This window comes from Hyperolius riggenbachi, chromosome 11 (assembly GCF_040937935.1).
Source record: "Hyperolius riggenbachi isolate aHypRig1 chromosome 11, aHypRig1.pri, whole genome shotgun sequence".
In the NCBI taxonomy this organism is placed as follows: domain Eukaryota; kingdom Metazoa; phylum Chordata; class Amphibia; order Anura; family Hyperoliidae; genus Hyperolius; species Hyperolius riggenbachi.
The window spans coordinates 171,920,330-171,946,540 of NC_090656.1; the positions used below are offsets into that span (position 1 = coordinate 171,920,330).

Genomic DNA, 26,211 nt, shown 5'->3' on the forward strand with positions numbered 1-26,211 from the left:
GTGACACCATTTAGCAAGTAAAAGTTAATTTTCAAATTCATTCAAAACTGACAAAAGGCACACTATGGGCTTGATTCACAAAGCCGTGCAAACTGTTTAGCACGGATGTGCTAAACAGTTAGCACGTGAAGTGCCGTTCGCGGACTCTTGCGCGCGTAATTTGCCGCGAGTTGCGCAAATCGCTGCAAATTGCGCGCGCAAAAGTCAGTGATCGCGCGAATCGTGCCACTTTCCGCGCGCAAAAGTCCGCAAACGGCACTTCACGTGCTAACTGTTTAGCACACCCGTGCTAAACAGTTTGCACAGCTTTGTGAATCAAGCCCTATATGTCTTGTTACATTTGCATACATATATGTATATTAAGATTCTGCCAATAAAAACGTTTTGGTACTAGAACTGACAAAAGGTCGTTTCAGTAAAGGTATCAGTGATTCTGATTGCTAAACTATAGCCCCTTTTTGGTTACATATGATCAGTTCTCAGGACGGGGTACCAGCCTCATCTTGAAGCGCTTTGGTACCTGAGAAATCCCAAATACCGGCTTGAGGTCAGGAGCAGAATTGGGATCTGGCCAATGAACTTCAAAATGTGTCAGCAAGGTGGTAAGAAAAAGAAAGATCTCCATGCGGGCGAGATTCTCCCCAAGACAGACACGCGGACCTGAGAGAGAACAATGACTTGCCATTACCAACGCAGCATATAAAAACAAATCTATGACATACATTCTATCAAGGTTCTCACTGATTTTTTTTACATTAGTCAAACAAAAAAGAAAAATGGAGTATTGTCAACTGGACATATCATTTTTATTTTGGTCCTTCTCAAGTAACAAAAAAGTATATGCACTTTTATCTCTTGGGGCCACTTAATGGATACTCAAGGCAAGGTCATTGTACAAAAGTAGGGAGCCGGCATGTATGGGTAGCGGTCCTCATGCTGACCGCTCCCCCCTTTCTCCCCCTTCGTTCACTCGTAAATGCCCTGTAAGTTGCGCCAGATTGGCCAGGTCTTGCACTACAGTGCAAGTGCTGGCATGCAGCAAACTTTCTTGATCACCCATGGGAGCACTCTGTGCCTGGGCACAACATAACGACTCATTGTGCGCAGGTGCAGAGCGGCCATGGGAGAGCAATCAAGGACGTGTGTTGCTGGGCCAGCACTTGAGCAGTAGTTCACCACGCTGTTGTCCCTCCTCTCCTCCCCTCTCCATAGCAACCATATGCACTGTTTGGCTGTAGCATGTCTATGTGAACTTGTGAAATGAACTATCACCATAAGGATCGATTCCGCATCCCCACAGGCAATGGTTGCAGTGCATGTATATATGCACCCTTAGTCATAGTCTAATGCCCGTAACCAGGCTAAACGGTCAAACTTGGAAAGCTATCTAGCCTAACCTACCAATATACTTTTGGGGTATGGAGGAAATGTAAGCAAATATTCTGGCAAACATATAAACTCCATGCAGGCAGTCTCCTGGGTGAGATTCAAACTTGGTACTTTTGCTGCCCTTACAAATTGCTTGTTGCAGCTGTGTTTACTCATTAAGAACCAGTCTTTTTTTATTTTCTCACTTCCTGATCACTGTGATTGGCTCACAGTGATTAGGCGGTCAGGAGCCAATGAAAACGGCGGAGATCTGTGCTGGCGGAGGTGGGCTATTGCACCCTGTGCTCTGGAGCCACAAGCGTTACAACTACACACCACATCAGGCTTAGGCAGCCACAAGTGTGGCATAGTTTTAAGTATTGGTGGTCCCTAAACAGTATAAGTGTCTTCAAGTGAAGGTGAAATTGTTGTCATCTCTTTTTTTTAACTAGGATTTACAATTTTTCTGCATAGGTTTTCCTATGGGATGCAAATAATTCTGAGTTGATGTAAACGTTATGCCAATGTTATGCAATTTTCAAACTGCGTACAATTGTGCAACAATTACCATAACCTTTGCATTAACTCAGTATTATTTGAAACTGAATGAGCATTCTTCTAGCTGGATATACTGTGGATAAAATGGTCACACATGTTTGGCGTATTGTCTCTGACCAGGGTTACTCTATGCATACTGGGTTTACGTACATACAGTTTACAGGTTTATGTTATAGGGGGAAAAAGAAATGGCTTTTGTAGCGCCATTTTTGATGACTATCATTTACCTGCAGAGAAAGGAAGAAAGGCTTCAACTTTTATGAGTTCTCCATCCTTGTTCAGGAAGTTCTCTGGATTAAATTCATGAGGATACTTCCAATAACTTTCATCTTGGTGTAATGAGGACAGATCAATGATAACAATCGTTCCCTGGTAACATAAGGGTTTCAACACAGATCAAGATACATAAATGGATTATACCAAAGCAAGAAGTGAATACAAAGCTACGCTAGCGGCTGATTTATCTCCTTGCTGTCCCACTGAAAAGTCACTTACCAATTCAGGCCCGGATTTACCATAAGGCACTGTAGGCACGTGCTTACAGGCGCCTGATGATGGAGAGGCGGCTCCCCTTCCCATGAGCCTCCCTTCCCTATGCAGAGTTCCGACATGAGTGTAAGTAAGAGGTTACTCACCTGGTTCTCAGCATTCCACTGATGAGATCCCTGTTTAGTCAGGCACCTCAACTACTTAATAATGAGGGTACCTCTGGCTACCTAATGCTAGGGGATACCTGTAGTTAGCTACTGTATGACAGGCAAGGGACGTAAGGGAGAGAAGTGACAGCTGGGACAGCCGGCATACTTGCAGTGCGCTTCAGTCGGGGGTTTGTAGGTTCATGGAGGGCAAAGTCTAAGGCGCCAGGACATACGTGCCTATAAGCTCCAGCGATGTAAATCCAGGCCTGTACCAATTTTAATTGCAGAGCAATTAGTTCAATTCTAAGAGGATATATTAAAGTGGACCTGAACTCAGAACTTCCTCTCTGCTTTGAAAGATACGCAACAGCATAGTAACCTTTAAATTATTATTATTATTTAGTATTTAAAGAAAACCTGTAACATAAAAAAAAACCCTCTTTGGGATACTTACCTCAGGAGGGGGAAGCCTCTGGATCCTAACGAGGCTTCCCCCGTCCTCCAGTGTCCCGTCAATTCAGTGACCCCCCTGACCAGCAGCAAGGTAAATATTTACCTACCACAACCCTGCGCAGGTGCTCTAGCGGCTTTTCGTTCAGGCTAAGGCAAAAAGTGCCGAGCCTAATCGTATCCGCTCTACTGCGCAGGCGCGAGTTCTTTGCTCCTGCGCAGTAGAGCTTATCTTTTGGGCTCAGCTATTTACACCTTAGCCCGAACAGAGAGCCGCTACTGCGCAGAATCGCGGAAGGTAAATATTGCCTGCCACTTGTTAGCTTTGTCACGGGGGTTTCAGGGAGCCAGCGCTGGATTTCCCCAAGCTATAGAGGACGGGAAAGCCTCATTGGGAACCTGAGTCTTCCCCCTCCCAAGGTAAGTATCCCCCAGAGGGGTTGTTTTGTTACAGGGTCTCTTTAAATAGCGCTGTTTAAATAAATGGCTTATTTGGGGGGCTCATTTGAGAGTTATGATGTTTTTTTAAGGTATAAGGGGGTGAACTGAGTATCTTCAGGTCGGCTTATCCACAAGTACATACAGTATGTACTATTTCCATGAAATTAAAGCTCCTAGCAATGGTGTTCTATGAGCTGAGAGAATTGCTTTGGTTTACAAATATGTGTAAAAATTAGCTATAAAGAGTATGGAAACAAGTTCTTAAAGGATACCAGAGCCCAAAAAAATATGAGAAACGGGGGGAGCAGGCATGTATGGTGAGCTGCCAGCCTAGCCATTCCCAGCGGGCCTGGCTGGCCCATGTAGCGGCAGCCAATGAATGACCCCAGCCCAGTCCCCAGACCCCGGGCGGGACCCAACCCCTCTACCCCCCCCCCCGCCTGCACTGAACTGGCTGGGGGGACTGAGAGTGACTCACGACAATCCTCCAGCTCGTCTTGTCTCGCTCTCGGCTCCACTTGGCTCACTCTCGGCTCCCTCTCTCCTCACGGCTCGGCCCTCATCACGCCAACACACGCGGCGTGCTCAGTTTTATGCTGCCTGGCCGAGTGACGTCACGCCAGCGTGCGCTGCGCACGGAACGTCTGACGTCGGCCGCACCCAGCAAGGGGGACAGCCCGTGAGTGCCATGGAGACGAGGCTGGGGCTGGGCTACAGGGCTAGTGACTGGCAGCCAGGGCTGAGTGGGTCAAATTAAAGCAACAGAGCGGCACCAGCTGCTGCTACGAAAAAAAAAAATTAAAAAATTAAAATCAGCACCTGTTTTTTTAGGGGGTGCTAACAGGGTGCTTGGACAAATTTAGGGGGTGCTTCAGCACCCCATAGCACCCCCCTGGCACCACCCCTGCCGCTCCTCCATTCTCCTTTCTACCTCCTCCTTTAGCTGGAATGGCCCAGCGGCCCTGTCTTTTGGACGGCCGGTCGGGATGCATTGCGTCCTTCTGGATGGGCTTCACGCGTACTACAGCACGCAACCACTGCTGCCACGTGTACAACAGTACGGAACCCGCGGCCAGGATCGGCGCATGCTTGTGACATCCCGGGAGCGGTGAGCATCTGGACAGCTCACCATACATGCCTGCTCCCCCCATTTCTCATATTTTTTGAGCTCTGGTATCCTGAGATAAAGTTGAGTCCGGCACCATCCACTTGTATGCTCTTTCACTTTATTGTTAAATCACTGACATCACAATTAACAATAAAGTGAAAGAGCATACAAGTGGATGGTGCCGGACTCAACTTTATCTCTGTCTATTTGGAGCTGTTGGCTGTCAGTTCTATCTCCGGGCACATCCCATATCATCTACTGGTGAGCGGCTGTCTTCTACTTTCATATGAGCTCTGGTATCCTTTAATGTGTGTTATGCTAGACTGTACATTAGTATCTCTTCAGTTATCTAAAAGGACCACTGCTGAGAAAATCGTAATATTTAATATATATATAAACACATCCAAATAAGTTTCTCCCAGAGTAAAATGAGCCATACATTACTTTTCACTTATGTTGCTGTCACTTACAGTAGGTAGTAGAAATCTGACTTAAAGGGGAACTGAAGAGAGAGGTATATGGAGGCTGTCATGTTTATTTCCTTTTAGACAATACCAGTTGCCTGGCAGCCCTGCTGATCCTCTGCCTCTAATACTATTAGCCATAGCCCCTGAACAAGCATGCAGCAGATCAGGTGTTTCAGTGGTTCAGACTTATAAGTCTGATCTGACAAGACTAGCTGCATGCTTGTTTCTGGTTTTAATCAGATACTACTGCAGAGAAATAGACCAGCAGGGCTGCCAGGCAACTGGTATTGATTAAAAGGAAATAAACATGACAGCCTCCATATACCTCTCTCTTCAGTTCCCCTTTAACTTTAGGTTTTGGTCTAGCCCATCTCCTCATGGGTGGTTCTCAGCATGGCCTTTATTCTTTACAAAGACACTCCCTGAAAAACATTTATACACCGTCTGCTCACCGTACACTTTTTTGGCAGCTGGATGGAGCAACTGCCATTCACTAAGTGCTTTTGAAAAAAAAATCCCTGAGAATCCTCCATGAGGAGATGGGCTAGTCCAAAACCTTTTGGTTCTGTCAGATTTCTACTACTTGCTGTAAGTGAAAGCAACAAAGGGGAAAAGTCATTTATGGCTCATTTTACTCTGGGAGAAATGTACTTCTTATCTGTATATGTTTACATATACTTTAAATGTTAAGATTTTTGTGATAGTGGTCCTTTAAAGCAAATATATGCAGATTTGCATAACAGTTAACTGGTGGCAAGGCTGTGTACTATTCAGCCTGTCACCTCAGCAGTGCAGACTGCTACCATAAACATTGCTCTGCTATCCCTGGTGAGTTCTGGGGTTTGACTGTACTTTCTGGATGTGAAGCCCAGCCATGCCCGCCTCTATGCAAGCTGCACCCCCTCACACCTCATGCTCTGCCACATCTCTAGCATTCTGGTCACTCCTGCACTGGATTTCGCACATAGCAGGTAGTGTTGGGCGAACACCTGGATGTTCGGGTTCGGGAAAGTTCGCCGAACATGGCCGCGATGTTCGGCATGTTCGGGCCGAACCCCGAACTTCCCGAACATCCCGCTTTTGGGGGCCCTATGGGGTCGCAGGCATAAGGGGGGAGCATGCCCCGATCGCGGGGGGGTCGGAAATTCCCCCCACCCCCTCCGCTAGCGCTCCCCCCTCGGCCCGCTTCCCCATACAAAAGTTTGGCAAAAGTAAAATAGTACCGGTGGTGGTGGTGGCCTTGCACTGTGAAGTGAGTGAGGAGGAGGAGGAGTCGGAGAGTGACGCGTTGAGGGAGGCCGGGCAGCGGGCGGTTCAGCGGTAGTACCCTTGTGGTACTTCCGCCCTTTCTCTGACCTCACGTCCTCTGCATACGAGGGTACGCGTCACGCGTACCCTCGTATGCGTCATCACGCAGAGGACGTGAGGTCAGAGAAAGGGCGGAAGTACCACAAGGGTACTACCGCTGAACCGCCCGCTGCCCGGCCTCCCTCAACGCGTCACTCTCCGGACTCCTCCTCCTCCTCACTCACTTCACAGTGCAAGGCCACCACCACCACCGGTACTATTTTACTTTTGCCAAACTTTTGTATGGGGAAGCGGGCCGAGGGGGGAGCGCTAGCAGAGGGGGTGGGGGGAATTTCCGACCCCCCCGCGATCGGGGCATGCTCCCCCTTATGCCTGCGACCCCATAGGGGGGCAGTATTCGGCCGAACAGGGCCCTGTTCGGCGGCCATTTAGTAGTTCGGGGCGAACCCGAACTTAAAAGGCCGAACACCATCAGGTGTTCGGCCGAACTCGAACATCACCCGAACAGGGTGATGTTCTGCAGAACCCGAACAGTGGCGAACACTGTTCGCCCAACACTTATAGCAGGACACAAGAAGGAGATACAGTATAGGATAGGACACACAATATACAGCAGAGTAAGCACAATATACAGTGTACAATATACAGCAGTGTACACAGACATTGAAGACGCAGTGACTCAAACTACAATTTGTCCATAACAATGGCCAGTTATCATAACCTAAGGGGGGAGCGGGGAGCAGGGCCGGATTTGTACTCTTTACTGCCCTAAGTCACTGTCACCAGCCACTCCCCTTCAGTATAGGTAGTGAGATGACCACTCCCCTCTTCCCTCTAGCAGAGATGGTCGGAAATGCCAATTTCTGAATCCGCGGAAAATCCACATTCCGCCATTGCTGATTACCGCTACCGATTCCGCTTTCCACTACTGGTTTCCGCATTCCGATGCGGATTTCCGCCGGAAATCGTGAAAATTTCCGTCGACTTTAACATTGATTTTCTCAAAAACTATAAGGCCTTTTTGAAAACTTTATTTTTCAACTTGTTCACAGTCTTCTGATTAATAAACCCTGAAAAATAAACCAATCAAAAAATGGGGATTTAGGCGGAAATTTCCGCATTCTCTGATTGGCTTATTCATTCCGAATCTTCTGATTGGCTTAAAATGACCGCATATTGGATAATGCAGATTTTCTGCATTTTACATTACAGTCAAAAACCGCCGACTTTAGCGGTTAATAGCAAAGCCCCCATAGGTCCTAGACAAACCAAATTTTCAGGGTTTATTAATCAGAAGACTGTGAACAAGATGAAAAATATCAAAAAGACCTTATAGTTTTTGAGAAAATGTTAAAGAAATGTTTGAGAAATGTTAAAGTCGGCAAAAATTTCCACGATTTCCGGCGGAAATCCGCAAAAATCCACCTACCGCACTTGTATTACCGATTTCCGCATTCCGATGCGGAAATGCAAATTCCGATCCGAAATTGCATTTCTGCGGAATCCGAATGAGCATCCCTAAGCCTGATGATACCCCCCCCTTTCCCTCCAGTATAGGTAGCCAGATGACTCCCTTAAACCTTCCTTTTCCCACACCCCCACCTTTTAGTATAGGTAGCCAGCTTGCCTTCAGTGTCACTCATTTCTCCACTCATCTCCAGTGCAGAAGCTTCTTCTTTATTTCCATCACCAATGCTGCCCAAGTCCATAGCCAATGGCCACAATGCAAACCTGCACAGAGAGCAAGGTGGCTGCTGCACAGGTGGCTAGCAGCAGAGTACTGCACATGGCTGTTTCTAGGGCCGTGTGGGCGCCTTGAGCGCTGAAGAAGGGGGGGGGGGCGCTGTAATGGAGGGGGAAGTCAGCCTCGGGGAGGGAAGCCCGACCTCTCCCTCCCTTCCTCTCCGTGCCGCCCTCCGTGCTCCTCCCTCTGATGCAGAGCGCAGCAGGGAAGCGCTGTAATAGTCACGACTCACCTGCCTGCGTTCCAATCGCCGGTCACTAGCCGCTGGTCTCCTCCTCTGCATACACGTTGATACACACGCTGCTTCCTGTTTATGATACCCAGGTTGCCACTCAAAGGTGCCCAAGACATTCAGAACCTCCGTGGTGTCACCCACATAAGATGGCAAGGATCTAAGCAGGGGTCTCAATTGAAAATCAACAAATTGGGATAGTGCCTCTGTCAACGATCCAATTGCCGAAACGATGGGACGGCCCGGTGGGTTATTCAAAGTTTTGTGTATTTTTTTCTTTTTCTACCCTCCCCCCAAGGAGATGGACTGGTTCCAGTAACTTTATGTGGTTTATAGAGATATCTACTTTTGCTAGACAATGGTGTATTCTGAGAGTAGCTGCCATTTATACTATATAATGTGAAGAGTCTATCTGCTGCCACATTGATGTTTTTTATATATTAGTACACTAGATGGCAGCAGAGTGACTGACTTTGTAGCCTGGGTAGCTATATGTATTCGGGTGTATGGCTATACAGCTTTCGACTGCCCTCTGGTGGGGAGTTCTTCTCTTCCCCTTTGGGATACGCATGCGAGTCCGTGAAGCGTCATATTTGACGCATTCACCCGACGTTGTGAGTCATTCTGGACGCCGTACGGACGTGACGTCTTCTTCCGGGTATGCGCTCCACGGCAAGGAAGTTACAAGTGACACGGCGGTGCTATTAGCGTGCGTTCCATACACTAAGGGCGCACCCAAGGCTAATTGATGGCGGCTGCTCTTACAGGGTGAGTGTTACACTTATTTAAGGGGAGATGACAAAGGGGGTGGTTGTCCTGATGATGCGCCACTACACATAACCGGCGCGAAACGGCTGTCATGATGCGCCACTACACATAACCGGCGCGAAACGGCTGTCGACCTCCCTATCTGCCTGTACCTCTCTTTCCACTTCAAATGGAGATGTAATGTATGCCTTTTATCCGGATTTATTAAAAGTGAAGTTTTAAGTGAGGTGCAAGGCCTCTTTTCCTTTTTTGATATGAACTGTTGCAATAGTCACTGGCCTTTTGCACTCCATGTTTAAACTATAAAGCCATTCCTGTGCACGGAGCTATATCTTGCTATTGGATTGACGACCTATCTAAACTATACTGGGGGGCACCAAATTAACCTATACTGGGGGGCAGCTACCTAATTAACCTATACTGGGGGCACCTACCTAATTAACCTATACTGGGGGGCACCTACCTAATCTAATTTATACTGGGGGGCAGCTACCTAATCTAACCTATACTGGGGGGCAGCTACCTATCTAACCTATACTGGGGGGCACCTACCTAAACTAACTTATACTGGGGGGCAGCTAATTAATCTAACCTATACTGGGGGGCAGCTACCTATCTAACCTATACTGGGGGGCACCTACCTATCTAACCTATACTGGGGGGCACCTACCTATCTAACCTATATTGGGGGGCAGCCACCTAATCTAACCTATACTGGAGGGCAGCTACCTATCTAACCTATACTGGGGGGCACCTACCTAATCTAACCTATACTGGGGGGCAGCTACCTATTTAACCTATACTGGGGGGCAGCTACCTAATCTAACCTATACTGGGGGGCAGCTACCTAATCTAACCTATACTGGGGGGAAGCTATCTAACCTATACTGGGGGGCAGCTACCTAATCTAACCTATACTGGGGTCAGCTACCAATCCAAGCTATAATGGGGGGCAGCTACCTATCTAACCTATACTGGGGGGCAGCTACCTATCTAACCTATACTGGAGGCACTGGTCACACACAGACAGATACCAGACAGGCACAGTGACTCTGCGTGCACACACATAGGTAGGTGGGTGCACTGTGAACAACAGGTAGGTAGGTATATGCAGTGATATGTATTACAATGTGCACCTGTCACACACAGACAGATACCAGACAGGCACAGTGACTCTGCGTGCACACACGTATGTAGGGTGCACTGTGAACTACAGGTAGGTAGGTATTGTCATAATATCGCAGCTAGTTATGATGTTGGGATAATACGGAAACCATATATTTCATTTTTCTGCCTGGGTCATACGTGTACGTCTGCTCAAAGCCAGCTGGCTTCAGGGTAATTGGACGGGCTCATGGAGTGCCTTATGTAGATGTAAAGTGAATCTGCATTCATTGTCCAGCAGGAGAAGCTATCATTGTCTGCTTCTATTTAGGAAACACTTAACAGCATGGGATGCTAAATGGATTTGCTAGCCTCTGGCAAGGAGATGGCTAATTAGTCAATAGCCAGTCAGATCCTTACCTTTGATCTGCTAGGAATACTGTCACCAATGTGGTTGTGACCTGTAACCTGGAATAGGGAAGTCTTTTGATGTGTGTGCTATAATACACTTTTACATGTAGAAGTTAGATCTCTGGGAATTAAATTATGTCTGGAAATTGAATTAAAACTAGTTCCCCCCTTCCAAACGGGCTTGCAGCCTCAAGGCAAATCTCCCAGCATAAAAAGCAGGGGCAGATACCTAAAATCAGTGCTCTCCTGATGGTAGCTAAAGCTAGGGGGACTCCTGGTCCAACCAGATCTGTGCCCGTCTACTAAACCAAGTCCAAGGTTCTTCTATCTTGATTCCTGTTAATTGTGGTAAGCAAATATCCTTGTGTGTATCTTTGTAACTTTTAATTTTGTAACTTTTTACTTTGTTTTTTGTACATTTTTTGTATATATTATTTTTTGCAGTGTTCCACTTTTTCTGGAATATTAAATCGTTATTTAATAAGTTTGACTTCTGCTGTACTAAACTAACGCTCATAGCCTAAAAGGAGAGACTGCAGTGTAACTTGCATTACAAGTCAGTGCCTGATTGTGCCGTGCTACTGTACGATTGTACTGTGTGTGTGCGTAGCGTTCTCGTAATCGGCCTAAAGCACAAAGCTGACCCGAATACGAAAACGTGGATTGCGTGCAGATTACTCGACAGCAGAGTGGAAGTGTCTAGCGGCAGCTAGTGGTGGCAGTGAGAAGTGTTTGAGGGGTCCCAGCCTTGTTTTTAGCTTGAATAAGGCTACTCCCCGCTTGATCTGGTCAAACCCGCAGTCGGGAACCATATCTGCAGGCGTGCCGCGGGGCCGGTTCCTGACAGGTATATGCAGTGATGAGTATTACAATGTGCACCTGTCACACACACAAGTAGTCACTGAATGTGTTGGGCCTGGCAGTTGCACACACACAGTATGAATTATCAAGGCTGTCTATGCAACACAAGTGTCAGTGGGACACACAGAAAGAAAAAATAGATCACAAGAACAAGTATAGCTCTCAAAAAAGCTGTTGTGGGGTGCTTTTTTAGCAATAAGAATCAGCAAGGAGCAAGCTAAGAAGCCTACAAGAGCCTAACTAATCTTTCCCTATGAGAGAGTCTGCAGCAGCTTTCCCTTCTCTCACTATTGCAGGTACACGAGTGAGTAAGATGGCCGGCGCTACCTGCCTTTTATAAAGCGGGGAGTGGCTCCAGGAGGGAGTGTAGCCTGATTGGCTACAATGTGTCTGCTGACTATGATGTAGAGGGTCAAAGTTGACCCTCATGGTGTACTATGGGGGTGAACCGAACTTCTTGAAAAGTTCGGAAGTTCGCCGGCGAACCGTTCGGGCCATCTCTACTGTTTACATATGGAGGAGACATACACCTATGAGTGTTAAGGAAGGGAAGGGTTAATTTATGTTAATAACTGCAGTATATTTTATTTCTTCATAAGTGTTTTCTTTTTTATTATTGTCACCAGTAGGTATCCAGCATATGCAGCATGAGTGCAGTCCTGTGAGACACAGACATGTGAGTGAGTGAGTGAGTGAGTGAGTGAGTGTGAAACTGATCATATCATGGCTATAAAGAATCATGCTTACTGCCCTCTATGTGTACCAGTGGTATTTCCATATGACCAGAGCAGCCACCATACTTGGGTGCAGGGCCGGTTTAAGCTATACGGGGGCCCTGGGGCAAAAGTAACTTGGGGCCCCCCTACACCCCCCCCCCCCCCCAGCGAAGTCAGCCCCGAACCGACTGCTGCCCCTCGTGATCTTGCATAGACTTCTCCCGTAGCCTCCGCACATTGTGTAGCTCAGCTGCCTTGTAATAACTCACCTGTATCAGCTGCTCCATCCTGTGCTTTGCCTTCAGCCCTGCTGCCCGTGTATCTTCCATTCGGCACATGTTACGTGTAAATAACATGCACAGAATCATAGAGGCAGGCAGCGTGGCTGAAGAGGGAGCACGGATGGAGCTGCTGCAGGGACAGGTGAGTTATTACAAGGCAGCTGGGTAGGGGTGTAACTACATCAGGCCCCTCTGCAGAGATTTGTTGGTGGACACCCCCCTTGGACCAGAACAGAGACATACCAGCAGAATCAATCAGTAAAGAAATTAAGAGTGTCGCCCAAGAATGTCCCACAAAGCTGTGTATGCCATGTTCCAACAATCCATTCAGTCAACTGTTCAGACATTTTTAAAAAATCACCAGGATTGCACTTTTATTTAGCTTTCCTGTATGACAAGAAGACATAGACACCCAGCACTAGGGGAAGAGGGAAACAAAGGTGAATGAGGGAGGGCTGGTGCCAACCAAGAGGGCTTCTGAGCATTTTTCAAATCGACAGTGATTTGAAAAGCACTTGGCTAATGTTACCTTATGACGGTGTTCTCACAGCAGCGTTGTGATTTTTTTAAAATCACAAACACACAGTATGTAGCATTGTTTGGAGCGATTCATTAAAAAAATCGCTCTGAAAGTCGTTTTACAAAATCACACTCACAAATTACTAGAGATTGCTATTGTGATTTTGGTAGGCACTAGGAGTGGAGGAGTGGAGAGAAATTGTGAATAGCCTGAGATGAAGCAGAGTGCTCATCTGTATTGCAGTCTCACATCACACAGAGGCTACTTGCCTGTAATAGGACTCCTGTCCCTGCTGGTCTCTCACACAAGTCAGAAAGCAGCCCTCCTGGAGTCTAGGGACTGTGAAAAACTTTTCAACTTGTACAACACCTTATCCACACATGCAGTCATTATAACATTCGGAAGAGACCAGAGAGATTTTTGCTCACGGACCCTCCAGGCAAGTTCTGCATCATGCTGTGTATAATTATCAGCTTGCTTGCCCTCTAATTGCACTTTTATCAGCTAGCCTAGTGTTTCACATTGCCTTACAACAACAAACCTGAATACACCAGACACCAGACCGGCCCTAAATCACTGAATGAAAGGCGGCCTGGGGGGAGATTGCCCCCCCTTCCCAGTGTAGATCTGCCTGCCACTGCAGCTGAGTTGAACATGCAGGCATATGGGAGCAGTCAGAAAGACCACCTGGGGGGCCCAGCAGAGGTCAGAGGCCCTGGGGAAATTGCCCCCTTTGCCTCTATGGTAGCGCTGGCTCTGCTTGGGTGAATGCAATGAGCAGCATGGTGGACAGAAGCACATCTCAAGCTTGGAGTACCAATCATCTTTTAGTGGGTATGGGGGGGGGGGGGGGGGGGAGCTATTAAGACCTTCCTGGCGTATGGATGAAATTATTATTGAACCCATAAAGAAAAAGAAATCTCATACATACATTTGCTGTAAGAAGTGTATGGACCCACCTTTGGAATAGTGTATCCATTCAGTTGAACATCTTTAATGGGTGCATGAGCAACTCCAAGTGACACAACTGAGGCAAAGCGCTGGACTTCCTGTAGGACAGCCTGTGTGTACGGCATCCTCACTCTGTCCTCATATTCAACATGTTCTCTGTCTCCACGAATGCTATCGATTTCTTTCCGACACTTCTCTAAAATAAGAGCAGACATAATGGGGATCACATGAATAAACCCAGAGGTTGGCAACATCACAGAAAAAGGCAGAACTGTAAGGAGTAAGGCCCTGTTCATAGGGAGCTGGGAAAAAAGGGCGCAGGCCGCTAGTGGACAAAAAGGGCGCCGCCATTCACTCCCATAATAAATAACGTTTAATGGGCGCCGAGCAGGAAAAAAGGGCGCCGGAGCTAAATAAAGTTTACAAACGGCGCCCGGAGCTAAATAAGGTTTACAAACGGCTCCCGGAGCTGTTTAATGATTTATAACTGAGCTTGTGTTGATTTACGTTTATAAAATGCACCCGTGCCGAATAACATTTATGAAAATACTAAATATATTTATCTAATTTAAATAATTAAAACATTATTTAAAGTTTTATCCCTTACTGTTTTTAAAACATTATTCACAAAATAAAGCGATCAGTACGTAATGTAAATTGCAATATATTTTTTTATTTAAAGTTTTATCCCTTACTGTTTTTAAAACATTATTCACAAAATAAAGCGATCAGTACGTAATGTAAATTGGAATATATTTTTTGGAGTCACAATTTGTAAAACATTATTATCCACATAATAAAGGGGGGTCTTAGGTTTAGGCACCACCAGGGGGGTCTTAGGTTTAGGCACCAACAGGAAGGTCTTAGGTTTAGGCACCAACAGGGGGGTCTTAGGTTTAGGCACCAACAGGGGGGTCTTAGGTTTAGGCACCAACAGGGGGGTCTTAGGTTTAGGCACCACCAGGGGGGTCTTAGGTTTAGGCACCAACAGGGGGGTCTTAGGTTTAGGCACCAACAGGGGGGTCTTAGGTTTAGGCACCACCAGGGGGGTCTTAGGTTTAGGCACCAACAGGGGGGTCTTAGGTTTAGGCACCAACAGGGGGGTCTAGGGGTTAGGGGTAGGTACAGGGAGGGTTACTTAGGCACCAACAGGGGGGTCTTAGGTTTAGGCACCAACAGGGGGGTCTTAGGTTTAGGCACCAACAGGGGGGTCTAGGGGTTAGGGATAGGTACAGGGAGGGTTCTGTGTAAGAGTAGGCTTAGGTATAGTTTTAGTCAAATTTTAGTAATAATTACTAATGTTTTACAACACTTATTACGAACGTACTTATATTTATATCATCGTTATAAAGAATATTTTTAGATTTTATTATAAGAACAAACCATAAATGAAGGTTATTCACAATAATATACAATTATAACAATTAAACATATATTATTGTTTTTTTAATAAACGTAATTATAAGTTTAACTTTAGAAATAGGGAAGATTAACGTTTTCACAATTTCCGATTTTATAAACATTATTTAATGATTTATAGTTTTGTTAAACTTTATTTGAAAACAAAATATAGCACACTATTTTTATAAACCCTATTAATGATTAATTATTATTTAGAGTTTACACCCCGCGCCCTTTTTGTCCAGGCGCCCTTTTTGTACGTACGCTGTTCATAGTGGTGTGGTGCAGTGTAACGGCTGCTTTGTAACACTGCTAACTGCAATGCACCACCTATGCGTCATTAACAGTGTGGTGGTCTAATGGGTTGCGGCATCTTAACCCACTGCATGCAGTGCGTTACAGCAAAACACGCGTGTTAACAGTAATGGTGACGCATACTTTTCATTGACTATATGCTTTACTGTACCCGACAACAACGCGTGGATAACTTGCGGCGCCGCTTTCCTGATTTGTTGCTTTCCTGCTGTGACAGGGGACAACACAAAGGCCACTGTGAACATGGCCTTAGTGAAATTTTGAATAGAGGGTACCCTGAATGTCTGGAAAGGCCATCATATATACCAGACACCATTCTAGACTTGCAGATGTAGTTTCTGTCCCAGCAACAAATAGATCATTTACACAGGAGAATAGATTCTCATCACTGAAGGTTGACTTCTGACCATCTTCAGGTTCCTGAATACAAAACAAGGAAAGAGAAAATCGTCATTTCCAGTCAAGTGTGACATTGTAAAACAAAAACGAAACATAATTTGGCAGTATCCCCTCCCCCAAATCATTGTACATAATCAGCCAGTCTGCTTTTCTCGCAAACTATATTTAGGCAGAATTCTCTCAAATCGCCAAAAATAACTAGGCAGAGTCCCCCATAGTTAGGCAGTGTGCCTCTAAATTCCTGTTGCTATATTGTAATAAAGTCTCGGGTGAAGTGGCTGCAGCCGGGTCAGTGAAAAATGGCGCCCAGCACCGTTAGATAAAAATGGCGCCCCATTCACTTACATTATCAAACTGTATTTATCGTTTTAAAAGGTTAAAAAATGGCGCCGACCTTTTGAACGAAATTTATCGTTTGAAAACTTTTTTTTTAATCCTGCCTGAACGATATTTATCGTTTTAAACCCTGTTTTGCTGCCGTTTGGAAAATATCTGCCCGCTAACTTTAATGTTTAATAGCAAAGCCCCCTTAAAAGCTAAAAACACCGAATTTGCAGGGAATGTTAAGAAGAAAATTGTGAACAAGAGGAAATTTTTTTTTTTCAAAAATACCTTATAGTTTTTGAGAAAATCGATTTTGAATATTCTTCTTCTGACTGTGGGAAAATTAAACGCCCGCCGACTTTAGCGGTTAATAGCAAAGCCCCTTTAAATGCCAGAAACACCAAATGTGTAGGGAATGTTAAGAAGAATAGTGGGAACACGACGAAAAATTTTAAATCTTCAAAGAGAAAAATGTATCTATTTAAATCGCGTACAGACATTTCCGCGGCGGAAACAATTCCCGCCGACTTTAGCAGTTAATAGCAAAGTCCCCTTAAATCCTAGCAACACCAAATTTGCAGGATATGTTAAAAAGATACTGGGAAACAATATTTAAAAAAAAATTGAAAAATTTTATTTAAGTTTTTTTTAAATTTAAATTTTTGGGTTATGTTCAGAGTGGGAAATGTTTTGAAAAAAATGACGTGGGGTCCCCCCTCCCGAGCCTCTGTAACCCCTTGTTTCCCATGCAGGTTAGGATAGCCAGAATGCAGAGCCCCGGCCGACTGGGGCTTCGCACCCTGAGCTATACCAGCCCGCATGGTCCATGGTATGGGGGGGCTTCGGGGGGGAGGGGCGGCCAAGCCTTCCCTTCCCCCCCGGAGCCCTTGTCCAATCCATGGACAAGGGGCTCTTCCCCACCTCCGGTGCCCCAGGAGGAGGTGGAGGCGACGACTCCCTGGGGGGGGGGGGTCATGGTGGCATCTGGGAGTCCCCTTTGAGAAGGGGACCCCAGATGCCTGCCCCCCTCCCAGGAGAAATGAGTATAGGGGTGCAAAGTACCCCTTACCCATTTCCATAAAGGGTTAAATGAAATAAAAACACAACAACGAGAAAAGTCCTTTAATGTTCTTAATTAACCAGAAATACTTACCTGTACCTTTAAGAAAAAAATTGCCATGCCAATTAGGTCCCACGACAGTACCCTACATCTTGCGATCTTCAGAAATACTTACCTGTACCTTTAAGAAAAAATTCCCACGTCAATTAGGTCCCACGACAGTATCCTCCATCTTGAGACCTTCTGATACATGTTGATTGAAGATCTCCGCCGCCCTGACGCCACACACGCCGCCTCCGCCGCACTGCTCTCAGCTATACTTAGTATAGCTTAGAGCAAAAAGCATCTATACATTTTAGCTCCAATGGTCCCCATTGGTTCCTTAACAGACCAATGGGGATCAGGAGGATCCCCATTGGTCGATAAGGAACCAATGGGGAGCCTTGGAGCCAAAATTTAAAGATGCATTTTGTTCTCAGCTATACAAAGTATAGCTGAGAGTGCATCTATATAGACGCATCAGCGCTAGCTGCTGCTGCCCTCCCTGCTTCTCTCACACCTGTCACCCTCACCCATGCTGGCACCCATGGGTGCATTGGGTGCCAGCATGGGTGAGGGTGACAGGTGGGGGGAGGCAGGGAGGGCAGCGGCAGCTAGCGCTAATGCGTCTGTATAGACGCACTCTCAGCTATACTTAGTATAGCTGAGAGCATTGCGGCGGAGGCGGCGTGTGTGGCGTCGGGGCGGAGGAGATCTTCAATCAAGATGTATCAGATCGCAAGATAGAGGATACTGTCGTGGGACCTGATTGGCGTGGGATTTTTTTCTTAAAGGTACAGGTAAGTATTTGTGGTTAATTTATGGTGGGGGCGACGACTCCCGGGGTGAGGGGGGGTTCATGGTGGCATCTGGGAGTCCCCTTTAAGTCCCCAGATGATCACCCTCCTCCCAGGAGAAATGAGTATAGGGGTACAAAGTACCCCTTACCTATTTCCACAAAAGGTTAAATGAAATAAAAACACAACCGCGAGAAAAGTCCTTTAATGTTCTAAATTAACCACAAATACTTACCTGTACCTTTAAGAAAAAAATCCCACGCCAATCAGGTCCCACGACAGTATCCTCTATCTTGCGATCTGATACATCTTGATTGAAGATCTCCTCCGCCCCGACGCCACACACGCCGCCTCCGCCGCACTGCTCTCAGCTATACTAAGTATAGCTGAGAGTGCGTCTATACAGACGCATTAGCGCTAGCTGCCGCTGCCCTCCTTGCCTCCCCCCACCTGTCACCCTCACCCATGCTGGCACCCAATGCACCCATGGGTGCCAGCATGGGTGAGGGTGACAGGTGTGAGAGAGGCAGGGAGGGCAGCAGCAGCTAGCGCTAATGCGTCTATATAGATGCACTCTCAGCTATACTTTGTATAGCTGAGAACAAAATGCATCTTTAAATTTTGGCTCCAAGGCTCCCCATTGGTTCCTTATCGACCAATGGGGATCCTCCTGATCCCCATTGATCTGTTAAGGAACCAATGGGGACCATTGGAGCTAAAATGTATAGATGCTTTTTGCTCTAAGCTATACTAAGTATATGAGAAAAATATATATAATACCTGCGCCTTTACATATCAATTATGCAATTTGGAGTTAATAAAATGTAAATTTATTCAAAATACACCAGTAGTCTTAAAAGTTAATCTCAATAAATCCCACACATAAATTCATACCTATTCAATAAATGCACTAATCAATACTGGCCAGTATCAAAGAACTTGCTGTGCACTGCAGTGCTAAAATATGAAAAAATGCCTAAAAAATGCCTAGAAAATGACTAAAGTCTCTTCCCTTGCTGACATACAGCTTCTTCTGAGAGTAATCAGTTTGGTATTATATAGTTCGCTGACATGCAACTTCTTCTAAAAATGATCAGTTGTTCCAATGGTAGGGTTAAGGAAGATGAAAGATGAAAAAATGACTAAAAAATGCCTAGAAAATGACTAAAAAATGCCTAAAAAATGCCTAGAAAATGACTGAAGTTTCTTCCCTTGCTGACATACAGCTTCTTCTGAGAGTAATCAGTTTGGTATTATATAGTTCGCTGACATGCAACTTCTTCTAAAAATGATCAGTTGTTCCAATGGTAGGGTTAAGGCTTTTGATAGCCCACACACTCACGGTTCCGTTGCTTAGCTTGGATACTTCCTTTAGTGTTCGTCCACTCAAGTCTGTAGCAGTTTTCTAGACTGGGGAGGAGTGGGTCAGGCTGCGTTCCCAGCAACTAACGATCGTTGTTACACAGGTCCCGGCCGGAGACCCGCTGCTTGAGGTTCGTGCAGCACACGGGGAGAGCTCCGATATGCGTGTTTGGAGTTGTGGGTGACGTCACCACTCTGCTTCCAATTGCCGACCGGTTTCAGTAGGCACGCCTACCTTCGTCAGGGCTTGCTCTATTGGATACTCCCCCGCTATTTCATAGCCACTGGGACATGCCTCCTCCTTCAACTCCTCACATAGGTACCGCCTTGTTTGCTAAAATGCAAACAATTCTATGTCCAAGTTTAACCCTTTCGGCGCTAGACTGTCTAGTGTGAATATCCATTGTGATTCGGCTCGGGACATTTTTTTAATATAATCTCCTCCTCGCCAGTCCTTCTCTACTTTTTGAAGCGCATAAAACTTCAAGGTATTTAGTGTACCCAAAGGGCAATCTTTAAAATGTTTGCTTAGCGGATGTTTACTTTTACCACCTTTAATGTGGCTAACGTGTTCTCCAATTCTTTCCAATAATTTCCTCTTAGTCCTCCCCACATACTGTTTTTTGCATCCACATTCTATAACGTAAATTACACCAGATGTTTCACAGTTCAAATTTCCGCTTATCTTAAACTCCTCCCCAGTAACATTGGATGTAAAACCACTGATTGGTGCTACTTTTCTCGTGTTCCTGCACGGAAAACAAAAGCCACATCTCTTAAATGTCCCATCCTTTTTCACCACTGTTGGTTGTATTTCAGTCACCGTTGGGGCAATCATATTCTTTAAATTAGAGGCCCTCTTAAAAATCAACTTCGGTCTCTCTGTCAGTATGCCATTTAAAGTTTTGTCCTGCTGCAATATATGCCAATGGGTTTCTATTACCTTCCTAATGTCCCTCGATTGATCACTGTACTGCAGTAAAATCCCCAATGGGGGTGTGGATTCAATTTTACTTTTTTCTTTCAATAAATCGTTTCTATTCAGAGTTCTTACATTTCTTATATCATCCTGCAGCCTTTGCTCATCATACTTCTTTTCAGCGAATCTTTGTTTCAATACATCAGCCTGTTCATCAAAAATAGATACATCAGTACAGTTCCTTCTTATTCTAGTGAACTGATTCCTCGGAACATTGCTCAACCACTTAAATAAATGGCAACTGTCTCTCAAAATATAACTATTTGTGTCAACCCTTTTAAAATAAGTCTTTGTTTTCACCTCATTACGTTCAATATAAATCTCTAGATCCAAATAGTTAACCCTCTCCTCACTATATTCACAAACAAAATTCAAATTGAAATCATTTTTCACATTCAACCATTCCACAAACACCTTCAGTTTCTCCTCCCCCCCCTTCCATACAAAAAGCGTGTCATCTATGAACCGCTTCCAAAGGACGAGGTCCGCACCGGGGCCCCCCGGCCCCCCCAAAATAGTCTCCTCCCAGTAGGCCATAAATAAGTTAGCGAACCCCGGCGCGAACCTCGTCCCCATCGCGGTCCCCACCCTCTGCAGGTAATATTTGGAATCATGCATAAAATAATTATGAGTTAGTATAAACAATATAGCTTCTTCTATGAATTCAATTTGTTCTTTTTGCATCGTTGTCATTTTTTCCAGGAAGTGTGACACTGCCATAGTTCCCAACTTATGATCAATAACTGTGTATAATGAACTTATATCGGCTACACACAGGATGTACCCTGGTTTCCATTCAATATCCCCCAAAATCCGTAAAATATGTCCGGTATCTTTGACATATGAGTCAGTCTTAATTACTACTTTCTGCAAGTATTCATCAATGTATTCTGATAAATTTGAGGTCAGTGACCCAATCCCTGAGATGATAGGTCTCCCGGGTGGGTCACTGACCCTCTTGTGTATTTTCGGCAAATGATAATACACCGGTAATCGCGGATGTTGTTGGATTAAATAATCAAATTCCTTTTCCATTAATATACCTTGTTCTTTACCTTTTCTTAATAGGGTTTCCATTTCCCCCTGGAATTTCTGACTGGGGTTATTGTTAAGAATCTCATATGTTTTTTTGTCCTGCAGTATACTAAGTATAGCTGAGAGCAGTGCGGCGGAGGCGGCATGTGTGGCGTCGGGGAGTAGGAGATCTTCAATCAACATGTATCAGAAGGTCGCAAGATGGAGGATACTGTCGTGGGACCTAATTGACGTGGGATTTTTTTCTTAAAGGTACAGGTAAGTATTTCTGAAGATCGCAAGACAGAGGATACTGTCGTCGTGGGACATAACAGAATATAGCGCGGGACCTTTTTCCGAGGATAATGCCATGGGAATTTTTTCTTAAAGGTACAGGTAAGTATTTCTGAAGATCGCAAGGTGGAGGATACTGTCGTGGGACCTAATTGGCATGGCAATTTTTTCTTTAAGGTACAGGTAAGTATTTCTGGTTAATTTAGAACATTAAAGGACTTTTCTTGTTGTTGTGTTTTTATTTCTTTTAACCCTTTATGAAAATGGGTAAGGGGTACTTTGCACCCTTATACTCATTTCTCCTGGGAGGGGGGCAGGCATCTGGGGTCCCCTTCTTAAAGGGGACTCCCAGATGCCACCATGACCCCCCCCCCCCCAGGGAGTCGTCGCCCCAACCTCCTCCTGGGGCACCGGAGGTGGGGAAGAGCCCCTTGTCCATGGATTGGACAAGGGCTCCGGGGGGGAGGGGAAGGCTTGGCCGCCCCTCCCCCCCCGAAGCCCCCCATACCATGGACCATGCGGGCTGGTATAGCTCAGGGTGCGAAGCCCCAGTCGGCCGGGGCTCCGCATTCTGGCTATCCCAGCCTGCATGGGAGACAAGGGGTTACAGAGGCTCGGGAGGGGGCACCCCACGTCATTTTTTTTCAAAAAAATTCCCAGTTTGAACATAACCCAAAAATTTAAATTTAAAAAAAAAACATAACTAAAATTTTTCAATTTTTTTTTAAATATTGTTTCCCAGTATCTTTTTAACATATCCTGCAAATTTGGTGTTGCTAGGATTTAAGGGGACTTTGCTATTAACTGCTAAAGTCGGCGGGAATTGTTTCCGCCGCGGAAATGTCTGTACGCGATTTAAATAGATACATTTTCCTCTTTGAAGATTTAAAATCGATTTTCTCAAAAACTATAAGGTCTTTTTGAACAATTTTTTCGTCGTGTTCCCACTATTCTTCTTAACATTCCCTACACATTTGGTGTTTCTGGCATTTAAAGGGGCTTTGCTATTAACCGCTAAAGTCGGCGGGCGTTTAATTTTCCCACGGTCAGAAGAAGAATATTCAAAATCGATTTTCTCAAAAACTATAAGGTCTTTTTGAAAAAAAAAATTTTCCTCTTGTTCAAAATTTTCTTCTTAACATTCCCTGCAAATTCGGTGTTTTTAGCTTTTAAGGGGGCTTTGCTATTAAACATTAAAGCCGGCGGGCAGATATTTTCCAAACTGCAGCAAAGCAGGGGTTAAAACGATAAATATCGTTCAGGCAGGATTAAAAAAAATATTTTAAAACGATAAATTTCGTTCAAAAGGTTTGCACTATTTTAACCTTTAAAACGATAAATATCGTTTTAAACATATATCGGCGCCATTATTTAGCCGGCGCCATTTTTCACTGGACGCGCTGCAGCACGTATCCTCTGCATCCCCCAAGACTGCCGCTCTGCATGTAGCCCAAAGAAGGTCTGGGGAATGGGGCGCCACTGCTGTGATTTGGGGCCCATGCTCCGAATCTCTCCCCCCAGTGATGTGCCTTTGCAGAACTTGAGTATGCAGCTCCCAGTAATCTTACTATCCTCTAAAGAAGGCTGCCTCTGACATTAGTTGTCACATTTCGTTATTCATTTGAACAACTTGCCACCCACCTCACTAATATTCTGTTCTATGTACAACAGATGTGCGGGTGGTTCTCTCAGCCACTATACTGACCCAGCCTGATCTCTGTCATGGCACAGAATTGTATTTCGCAGCAATCCTTTGAACTTCGTACTGCTCCCAATATTAAAATAACATAGAATACAAGGGATAAAATATAATAATTACAGTAAGATCGCTGATGAGCACCCTGGACACATGACCTGTTGCTCCAAGTCCCCCTGTCTCCTCTAGGTGGAGGAACATTGAAATCTGGGAGGTGCTGGTGTAGCTAATCCATACCTCCCAACTTTTGGAGCAAGGGAAAAGGGACACTAAGACACGCCCCTGCCACACCTTTAACCACGCCCCCATTTTTCAAAACCACACCCCTCCCTTATACAGTTTCCCCCTCCATCCTATGCAGAGATTGGCGCATGGAACGATGTTAGGCAAGGTATTTAAAGAATAATGACAGCACGCATAAGTCATAAAGCATATAAATTAGAGTAAACAGCTCTACATAAAAGAGTTATGACTATATTAAATAAGAAAATAAAGACTGAAATGTGCAAAATGTTAAATTCTTTATTTCTGGTAAAAAAACTTCACATATTAGAAATGTTAACACAGTGCCTACAAGTTCATAACTCAAGTCCCAGGACTGTAAATGCATAAAATCACACAACTATCCCTAATTAAGGATCTTGTATCACAATATGGGTTATTAATAAAAGAAATAGCACAGAGGAATGCAACCAATATGATTGATCCATAAAGGATTTCTAGCACTTTACAAGCATATTGAAAGATAAGATATCCACCTCACTATTCAGATGCTCTGTGACCAGATAGCCAGGGTAGAGATCGCTATCTCTCACTATCAACTTCAAAGACATTCCTTGCTGAAGCTTGAGTTTATGTTGTTGTGCTGTTGATGAAATTCAGCGTGAAGCAAGGCTGCAGAGAATAATGTGATGCATGTATTTTAGTGTTCTCTGCAAAGACTCTGGGCAGTGAAACAGTTAACTGCAAACTCTCCTGCTCTGTGAAGAGGCCGGGACATTTGACCTGTGCCCCGTGATCCTGTGATAGAGGCTGTAAATCGTTAGTGCCACGGCAAAACCGTGACACATGGCCGGTCTCTTACCACCACCACCTCTTACAATGAGGAAGTCAAAGGAGGTGTGGCCAAGCTACCATCCAACCACCCTCCTCGCTGAGGTGAAAGAAGTCAGCTAACAGTGGATGGGCAACTGACCACCGGTAAGTATCAAACATAGCCTGACAGTCAGGGCTCCAAAACAATGCAGTTTTATAGTCTTTATAATTTTATTTTATTGCTTGTTGTAACCTATGTTATTTTTAACATGGGGGAAGAGTCAAGGTAAGGGCCAATACATGAATATGGAGTGGAGTTTTAATATACTGTAAATGTGAATATTTTAGACAAATGGGTCCTAAAAATTCCTATCACAGATAATCCTCCACAAGTCTGAGACTTCTCAATATGATCAATGTAAGACTAAGGAAGCAGGAGGAAATAAATTATATATAAAAGTACAAATGTTATTAATGACCAAAATAAACACACATATATGTAAATCTATTTAAAATTGACCAGAACACACAGGTGGGCCACCATGTCTAGGCCAGATGAAAAAATGTAGGGGATCCCCTAAAAAAATATTGATAGTGCGCAATCCATCAAATATCTTAATGCAAAAAAGGGGGGAAGCGACTCCTAGCAGGAAACATTGAAACAAAAGACCTCGGAGAAAAATATATCATTGGTTTTAAAGGCCAAGTGTCCAGGACCTAAATGGAAAAAGACTTCCTAGTAGAAAAGCACAGGTGTATCAGATACTGGCTGTGTTGCTGCAATGTTTCATTGGTTTTAAGGGCCAAGTGTCCAGGACCTAAATGGGAAAAGACATCCTAGTAGAAAAAGCACAGGTATATCAAATTCCGGCTGTGTTGCTATAATATTTCCAGTGATTTGCAGGATCAAAAGGCTGAATAACGGCTGATAGAGAGATTCAATCCATCACAATAGGTGGTCTTACTGCATATGTTATCACAAAATACACAAAATAATTGATGTGCAGGTCCACAGGTCAGGCAAGCTGTCTCATTTATGAGCTATAACAATGGCCAGGTGCACAGAGGTAGATTGATAGGCACACACTGTATGTGGCAAGCACTTCGGGCTAGTAAACAAAAATTTTTATATCCACAGCAAGCCTGACACATCCGCAAGCCCCAGGAGCAACAAGCAATTCACCAGAGTTAGTGCCCCAATCAGAAGCACATTCTGAGACAGATTCACAGGCAAGTGTTTAAACCACAGACATATGCAGGTACAGATGGTGTGATATTAAAGTTGATATAGTTCATTCATGGAACAGTCCGCCAGGGTCATCCCTTCAGCAGCATCAACTTGATGTAGACAAACTCAAAATTCCAGCAAACAACAGCATATAGCAGCATATAGGTGCATCCTAGGAAGCTGTTTCAATGATCATATGGTAAACAGTGGTTACTCCATAGGAGGCTGTTTTCAAGTCACCAGTAGAAATGCATATCATTGAGGTATACTCATCTGAGTAGCTGGTCACTGCAAAGTACATCCACAGGAGCCCATGTGCTGCCACCACAAGTGTGTCTGGTC

The 26,211-nt window shown here is 45.0% G+C and overlaps 1 protein-coding gene across 2 annotated transcripts in view; it reads right to left on the bottom strand.

Annotated features, from left to right (window-relative positions):
- Window positions 1-291: 291 nt before the first annotated feature.
- LOC137537649 (cytochrome P450 2J6-like) overlaps window positions 292-26,211 on the bottom strand; it is a 109,848-nt gene continuing 83,928 nt past the window's right edge. For both annotated transcript variants that reach the window (XM_068259557.1, XM_068259556.1), the window contains 4 exons: window positions 15,918-16,062; window positions 13,935-14,122; window positions 2,154-2,295; window positions 292-660 (listed from right to left, as the gene is read on the bottom strand). In XM_068259557.1, the coding sequence (XP_068115658.1) occupies window positions 473-660; window positions 2,154-2,295; window positions 13,935-14,122; window positions 15,918-16,062 (663 nt within the window). In that variant the 3' untranslated portion in view covers window positions 292-472. The remainder of the gene's footprint in view (window positions 661-2,153; window positions 2,296-13,934; window positions 14,123-15,917; window positions 16,063-26,211) is intronic.